This window comes from Sebastes fasciatus, chromosome 10 (genome assembly GCF_043250625.1).
Source record: "Sebastes fasciatus isolate fSebFas1 chromosome 10, fSebFas1.pri, whole genome shotgun sequence".
Lineage (NCBI taxonomy): Eukaryota > Metazoa > Chordata > Actinopteri > Perciformes > Sebastidae > Sebastes > Sebastes fasciatus.
The window spans coordinates 19,566,295-19,574,626 of NC_133804.1; the positions used below are offsets into that span (position 1 = coordinate 19,566,295).

General features: G+C 39.7%; 1 protein-coding gene across 1 annotated transcript; it reads left to right on the plus strand.

Annotated features, from left to right (window-relative positions):
• The first annotated feature begins 998 nt into the window (after window positions 1–998).
• On the plus strand, window positions 999–6,226 carry LOC141775430 (uncharacterized). Its single transcript, XM_074648779.1, has 4 exons — window positions 999–1,481; window positions 2,443–2,543; window positions 2,628–2,703; window positions 4,067–6,226. Exons 1-4 carry the CDS (start codon window positions 1,187–1,189, stop codon window positions 4,831–4,833), a joined length of 1,239 nt encoding a protein of 412 aa, XP_074504880.1. The 5' UTR covers window positions 999–1,186; the 3' UTR covers window positions 4,834–6,226.
• The last annotated feature ends 2,106 nt before the right edge of the window (window positions 6,227–8,332 follow it).

An 8,332-nucleotide genomic window follows, 5' to 3' on the forward strand; every position in this document is an offset into this window, starting at 1 on the left:
GTTTGTGACCTGGCAGCCAAAGTCTCCCGTCACGGACTAGATAATTTAAAGGTCCCATATTATAAAAAAAGTGAGATTTTCATGTTCTTTTATTATAAAGCAGGCTTAAGTCCTATATAAATACTGTGAAAGTATCGAAACAATCAATCCACAGGGAAATACACACAGCCCGTATTCAGAAACTCTACATTTGAAACAAGCTGTAAGGGTTTCTGCCCATTTGTGATGTCACGAATATACAATATTTAGACCCTTGACACATTTTTAAACGTAAACATTCTAAATGTGTCCCAGTTTATTCCTGGTTGCAGTGTATGTGAATTCTCTTCTCTTCCTGTTTTTTTCCTGGTGTAATGGATATGTGACGATGTCACGTCCTCAACCAATAGGGATGGCAGACACTTCCAATCATCCAATCACATTGATGTTGTGGTGTTTAAAAGAACACACACCACCTTTTTATCTTCTTAATGTCCTGATGAAGGTCCTAATTGACCGAAACGTTGACTAAAAAAGCAGAGAAAAGTGTGTACGGGAGCAAATCATTTTTTTGTGAAAAAGTACATATTGGAGGGGATCTACTCCCAGCACCACAAACAATTTTGAGAATGTGCATGTTTTGTATGTGAATGTCATCAGCTGACAGGAAGTACACATGGACCCAAGCTGTTGCCTAGCAACGCAATTCTGTTGCAATTCCGTCAAAATGCGCTAAAACGGAGCGTTTCAGACAGAGGGTAAATACAGGCATATTCAGGCTGACAGTATGAAGAAAATAAAGTTTTTTTTTAACATTACAGCATGTAAACATGTTCTAGTAGAAACACAAAATACAAGCATGAACCTGAAAATGAGCACGATATGGGACCTTTAAAGCCTGAAAACAGAGCCACGAGGAGGTGCAGAAGTTCTTTTCTCAGAATACTTTAATTACAATATGCTGAAAGGTTATTATGGACTTTTTGCCTAAATGATGCCAAAAATGTACCACCTACTGCCACTTTAATAAAAACAAACACTGACCACACAGAGGAAAGCGTGAAGTGAAACTGCGCCTGCTTTCGAGGGATTACGGTAACCAGCGTCATGCTACCGGAAGTGCTATTGTGTTGTCTCTTTTGTGAGCTAACCCAGCGCTTGTGTCGCGCTTTTTTTTACCAACATCTCAGCGGCAGCGAAGTGAAACATGTGTACGAACATGCCTCCGGCTAGTCTGAACCTGGAGTCGCAGCTGTTGTCCATCATGGACGTGCTGGTGAAGGCGGCGGTGACGGAGATCAGCCAGTTGTTCTCGGAGGGCTCCTCGTCTCTCCGCCTTCATCTCACTCAGAGCCTGAAGGAGAACGAAGCTCTGAGGATGAGGATGAAGGTGATGAGGAGTGAGCTCTTCTCTCTCCGGCTGCAGACCAGGAACAACCGGCCGGCCAGCCGCTTCTCTCCGATCAGAGCAAACATCATCAAACCCAGGGCTAGATCACAAGGTAACAAGAGTACTTTCACTTTATAAACACGTACTTCATACTGGAGTAACAAACGCTCCTCCTCCTCCGGATGATTGATGTTTATTTTAATTAAAACGTGCTGTAATGGGTCAATAAACTATTATTATTATTAAATCACAACTGCTCTTTAACACGTGACACATACACGAGCATGCCCCTCGTGCCCTGAAAGGTGGTCGTCAGATGACCTGATTCACCTGACATGTTTAACTTAATTATGACTTTAAGTTAAGTTCTTTATTATTAAGGTAAGTGTATGCCCATTTCAACTAAAACTAGTTTTAAAGAATACGAAAGTATAAAGAATATTGGAATACAATATAAACATATACCTGACTACTACAACTAAATTATAAACATAGAATAACCCACTATATACATTAGCAAGTGTGCAATAACATACTATATACATTAGCAAGTGTGCAATAACATACTATATACATTAGCAAGTGTGCAATAACATACTATATACATTAGCAAGTGTGCAAGTTACAGTATTTTGTTCTTCAATAAAAAATAATTGAGGTAGTAAATGTGCAAATGTAGCTGTGCAAAATTCAACATGTGCCACAGCCGTCCCAACTTCTAACATGTTCATCATATTTCCGAGACTTTAAATTGTATTCAGATTTTTGATATCTGTTACAGCTAATTAAATGTTATTATTATTATTATTATTATTATTATTATTATTATTATTATTTTTGGCATAATATCATCAGTATCTCAATTCAAAGAGTGCATATGCTAAAGAAATAATACTTGGTACACAAGTGGCTCAACATATTGAAAGATCCTCTCGATAGCGCCACCATGTGGCCAATTATAAAGGCCTTAATCTGTTTTTGTTTATTTTAATTAACAGCTAGAAGCATGATTCCAGTTCTCATGTGTGCAGCATGTTCAGGAGATTGATGCATCGGTCTTTTTTCCCCTCTAGTTGTCATTAGGCCACCAGCGGCTCAGAAGACTGTCGTTGAAGCTGCTTCTATTTCTCTACAATCGGAGAACAAGACTTCCTCCTCTGCCACTCAAGTTAAGGTAAATACAAGTACTTTCAGTAACAAATAGTTTTTTTTTTTTTTTTTTTTCTTTTGCTCATGCATATGTGTTCTTATTTGTTAGTGTGCAGATGTGGAGAACTCGGATGTCATCCTGATCAAAGATGAAGACGACGTGGGAGGATGTGGGCCACCTGTAGGTGAGTCGTCAACAGATGCAAGAGGATGACTCGCAGGCAGCGACTACACAGACAATACTTATTTAGCATTGTTAGTTGTACCAATTCATTGTTTGTTTAGTCTTTTCAGGAGATTTTGTTGACATACAGTAAATCATGTTTAAGGAAATATCTAAACAGAAAATAGACTTTTTAAAGGAACAGTGTGTAACATTATGGGGGATCTATTAGCGTAAATGTAATACAATATTCAAGACTATGTTTTCATTAGTGTACAATCACCTGAAACTAAGAATTGTTGTGTTTTCGTTAGCTTAGAATGAGCCCATCATATCTACATAGGAAGCGGGTCCTCTTCACGGAGTCCGCCGTGTTTCTAAAGTAGCCCAGAAAGGACAAACCAAACACTGGCTCTAGCTAGAACCTTTTGCCTTTTTACATCACCTGAAGGCCACCGTAATTTTCCGATACTACGTGCCGCCGTCTGACTTCCGTTGCTAATACAATGAAGCTTATGTTAGGTTGGATGTTAATAAGTCGGCTCCCAGGGTGATTTATTACAACACAGTGTGCACTGAAACATGAGGAACGGCATGACTCAGCCATGACACATAACTATTTACAGTCCGGCACCGTCTGATTCCGCACTAGAGGAAGAGAGTCACTGTACTCGTTTTTTTAACTTATAGTTAAAATTAGTCTCCTCTGGTTTCTGCACACATCATTGCAGTTTGTATGAGAAAGATGAAACATTGGTAATTCTTTCTGTATAAGGCCGTTAAACGAACTGCCTCCTTATCTATGTTATCTCTACTCGGTAGTTGCAACCTCATGCAGACAGATAAGAAGCGTCATTCCTAGAACCCGCACCGTGTTTTTGCACCCTCCTCCTGGTGTGAGCTACAGAGACATTTTAAACTAGATTATTTTATAAGCATGCAAGTTTTTAAAACCAGGATTAAGGATTATTTGAACACTGAATGACAATTCTCTGGTTGATGCAATTTGCTGTTAGTTTTAAGTCCGTTGTCGATATTGTATGAAATGTTTTATATGTTGTTTTTGACTTTTTGCTGTTTTGTTTCTTAAAGTTTTAAAGCTTGTGTTTTTATGTTGTGCTTGTGTGAAACTTTTACGCCGTTATCTTGGCCAGGACCCCCTTGGAAATTAAAATCTCAATGGGATTATCCTGGTTTAATAAAGGTTAAATACAAATTAAATAGTCAGAACTTTACAATCACACATAGACTTTGCTGAAGCTTCTTTAAGCGTCTTGATTCAAATTATGTCCTTGCAAATCATTTTGTGACTAATACGTCACAGTCTAAAAGCTTCATACACAAACACTGATTCATAATGTCATTTTATTTGCTCATTATTTTAGGTCAGGATGACTTTGGGAACCGCAGTACGCAGGGTGGTGTTTCTACAGGGACGCAGAATGTCGAGTCCTGCCTGACGGGTGATAATGAGGAGCTGAGAATCGTGAGTGTTCACGGACGCGGGGAAGGGCCTCTGCAGGAAGAGAACGACGCCCTCTTCACTGCCTCTGAACTCCAGGCTTTTAGCTCTCTCTCTCCCAACCACAACATCACCCACGACAACCTCCTGAACTTTGCCACCGGTGCCAGTGACAGAGCCCAGATGAGAGGGATGCAGGAACGAAATCCTTCCACCCAGATGGCTTCAACAGCATTTAATCCTGCAATAACACCACAAATAGTTGGAGCTGATGGTCACGTGGGGCACCCCAGTCACGTCAGCCAGTTCGCCCAGCAGCAGTTTCCTCCCGCTATCAACAAATCTCTTGACTGCAGCTTCTGCGGCGAGCACTTCCTCAGCCGCGAAGACCTGATTGTGCACAGGGCGAGTCACACCGGGGAACCGCCCGTTCTTTGCACCTTTTGCGGCAAGTCGTTCGTCAACAAGACCACGCTGAGCATCCACATGCGCATACACACCGGGGAGAAGCCGTACGCTTGCACGCAGTGCGGGAAACGCTTCACGCAGAACGGCAGCCTGAAGATCCACCTGAGGACTCACTCTGGGGAGAAGCCGTACACCTGCAACCAATGCACCGCCAGCTTCAACAACCCCAGCAACCTGCGCAGGCACATGATCACACACAATACTAACGGAGTGCTCCTCTGACCATGAAAGATGCAAAGATTTAAAGACTTAAACGTGGAATTTTACATTTTTTCAGCATGTTACTTTTACTTACGCAGTGTGTGTGTTTGGGGAATATGTGTTTCCTGTGGCAGTAACTCATGTTCTTGTCCTTTGTGTTTGTGTAGTTTTGCACACTGCACAAGAAGGAACTCGCTCCGGTGAAATGAACTTGATAAACTAAAAGTACACCAATATATATCTTGACAACTTCCCAGTAAAATCAATGAACTGTGGTTCAAAATAAGGACACAAATAAACATGATCTCTGTTCAATATGAAGAGATCTTTTTAATTCTAGAAAAACAAGCAACAGGAAACAACCTTCAAAACTAATTATTACTTTAATTTAACTAACACATGAAAATGCCTTTTTTTTATTTATCTTTTCTTTTTTTAATACTGTCTGAAAAATAGACAAACGTATGCCTTATTCATCATTCAAGGAGAATATACAGTACCTTAACTTAATTCAAATTTGATAATATGGCCTACTGGAATTTTTTTTTCAATGAAATAAAAAAGAAACAAAGTTATTTATGGGTGGTAAGGATAAAATCTATTGTTTTATATCACAATATCGGTATATATTGTGATATAGTAGATACTCAAGAAAAATAGTTTATCTATATCCCACTTGAAGGTATCTCATTGTTACAACAGCCCTGTCAGTCCAGTATCACCATAAGGCAGTCCTGCTCAGTGATTTGTCCACATTTGGCCTAATGCAGATATTAAGGGGGGATCACATTTTATAACTGGTCTGGAAAAATCCAGTTATGATATGGTTCATAAATTTCTATTGCTAGTAAGTAAGTAAGTAAAACTTTATTTATATAGCACCTTTTTAAACACAGGTGCTTTACTATAACATCAGTAAAACACAATACCGAGCCCATACAAGAAAAATCAGAAATACATACAAAGGCAATGCAATTAAGAACAGAAAACATACAGCAACCAGTTACCACACAGATCAAACAGCATATAATGCCATAGCGCCCAACCATGGGCACATACAAATGTAACCAGAATGCTAATTTAAAGTGTTTTAAACTGAAAATCCCAGATACACAGACTAAAGTTAAGACTTGGATTCATTAATCTGAACATTATAACTTATTGGATTTAGAAATGTTTGGTTTACTGTATAGGAAGCTGCATACAAGGAGAGAGACATGTACTCCTCTTTTATTTGTATGTGTGTGTTTTTAATTTAAAAAGCAAACTACCTCCACTGTTGTCTCTGTTACTGCTATCATTCCCTCTTTTTTATACTTCCCAGATAGTTTCAGACTGGGCAATAATGAATTTAGTGTGTATTTGTAATCTGGATATGCAATCATGAATAATAAATATAGATTTGTTTAACAGCTTTCAGCGTCTGACAAGTCACTGGTCATTTTACACCTCTAGGGTGCAGCATTGTCTGTGTTCCCAGTGATACTGTGACTCAGGTTTACTCATACTGTAGCACTGTGTGGGGGGGACTCATGAGGAAACTGGGGGAAATTCCTCACATTGTTCCTCTTTCCACCCTTCCCACATTGAAGTATTGTTTATCAGATTCAGGATCCCACTTGTTTGGCTTTGGTTTCACCCAAAGATCTGTAAAGTCAGAAATAAATCACACAATAGACAGGACTAAAAGTGCAATTATTACTGCAATATCAAGAAAAAACACTTAAAATTAGAGTAATTTAGTGATCCCTAAATAGTTTGGCAGTCAAGCATGACTCATATAAGTCAAGTGATTGCAGAACTCAATCTATTTACTGATCAGCCACATGTGGAGGATGTGATGATGGTCACTGGTAGTGGGTTTTATGTGCCAATAGTTTTATCATGTTGGCGTGGAATGCTGTTGTTGAACTTCCCCAAGAAATGCAGCTTCCTCTCAGGCCATTGTTCTTGGGCAATCAATGAAATGACATCAGTGTGTGTGTATATGTGAGGGAGAGAAGGGGAGTGACAGACGGAAACAAATGGGAGGAGAGAGGAGGCGGTGGGAGGTAGCCTATTTATCCTGCTACTGCAGCAGGATGTAAATCCTCCTGCTCCTCTTTTATACTCATATGATAAAAGAGTATCACAGAGACAGGTGGAGACAGAGCAACATTTCCTGCTACAATGTAGCACATATGAAGAAATTAGGAAAAAAATCTTTACAAAAATTAAATGTAAACTCCAAGATTTTGATTCCCTCTTTGACCAAAACAAAATACAACATCTACTTGGAGAAAATAGTGTCATCGCCATAGAAGCTGCAAGATATGTCAGTGCATGTCACAGCCTAAGAGACAACCACAACAACAACATAATAGATGTAACTCACACTCTGCCTTTTATTTACTCCTCTACTTCATGGGGGTTATTAAATTTTTTTTTTACATTTATCCTTTGATATTGCAATATATTGTTATCAATTGTTTTTTATTTTGTTTGTTTGTTTTATTGACACAACAAACATGAATTACTTCTTTATTGTTTTCTTCCATTTACATGCATGTTCTGTTTAAATATCTATATATTGTAATTTGCTTAAAGGGACTGTTTGTAACTTCTTACACGTATAAATCACATGCATATGCGCGCTCCCGTGTGGCTACGCTGTTCAGACAAGACTCCAACACAAACTACACGGAAGCACCTAAACCGCAAAGTTATATCTAGTGAAGCCCGTCTTGCAAAACAGTGTTGGCCGCGGTCGGGGGACGCGGGGGAGACCGTAGCTTTGGTCTCCAGGGCCGGAGTCTCTGCTCCTCTGCTCCTCTGCCTGCCTGCTTGCCTTCACTCAGCTCGCTCCACATCACGTGCATGCGCGCACACTACACACTGCAGAAGACTTCTTAGCTCTGAGAATATTTAATGAATGTACAGTGGACGTTTGTGCAGAAATAAATGCTGCAGCTCCTCCAGACTAACAGAGGTTTTCCGTGTCTTGTGAAGTGACGGGGGTCCGCTGTTTCCTCCGACCGCGGTCGGGAGGCTGAAGCAGGAAAAGCCAACACTAGGATCAGCATTGATTCATGGAGAGACCTTCGTCTGGTCAGCTAACATTACTGCCAAGCAGCTGAAATATAGAGTGATATTGTGCTTTTAGCTGACGTGTGTCGCCTCACTGTTTTGAGCGATGCTCGTTCATGTCTATTAGAGCGAGCACAAGCTGACTTTTGTTGACTTAACGGCCACAGGTGTCGCTGTTAACAAGCATTTCTGAAAGTTACAAACAGTCCCTTTAATGAATTATATATGTATATCAATTTATTTATTTTGTTCTTTTTTTTTTCTTTTTATTTATTTTTTAATTGACGCTTTGGCAATATTGTTCACCTGACAGTCATGCCAATAAAGCAAATTGAATTGAATTGATTGCTCATGTCAGTCTGTTGTGTGTTTTACCTTTTATTCCCAGTCTTGCCTGCCTGTCTAGAAACTTGTGTGACAAACACCTGTAAGAGAAGAGGAATTGTGAGTGCGC

Excerpts from the sequence above, each read along its gene's own strand:
- LOC141775430 (XM_074648779.1), top strand. The coding sequence starts at position 1,187 with ATGTGTACGAACATGCCTCCGGCTAGTCTGAACCTGGAGTCGCAGCTG. Across the intron at positions 2,544-2,627 it reads CCTCTGCCACTCAAGTTAAG|TGTGCAGATGTGGAGAACTC; the intron begins GTAAATACAAGT and ends CTTATTTGTTAG. Across the intron at positions 2,704-4,066 it reads AGGATGTGGGCCACCTGTAG|GTCAGGATGACTTTGGGAAC; the intron begins GTGAGTCGTCAA and ends TCATTATTTTAG.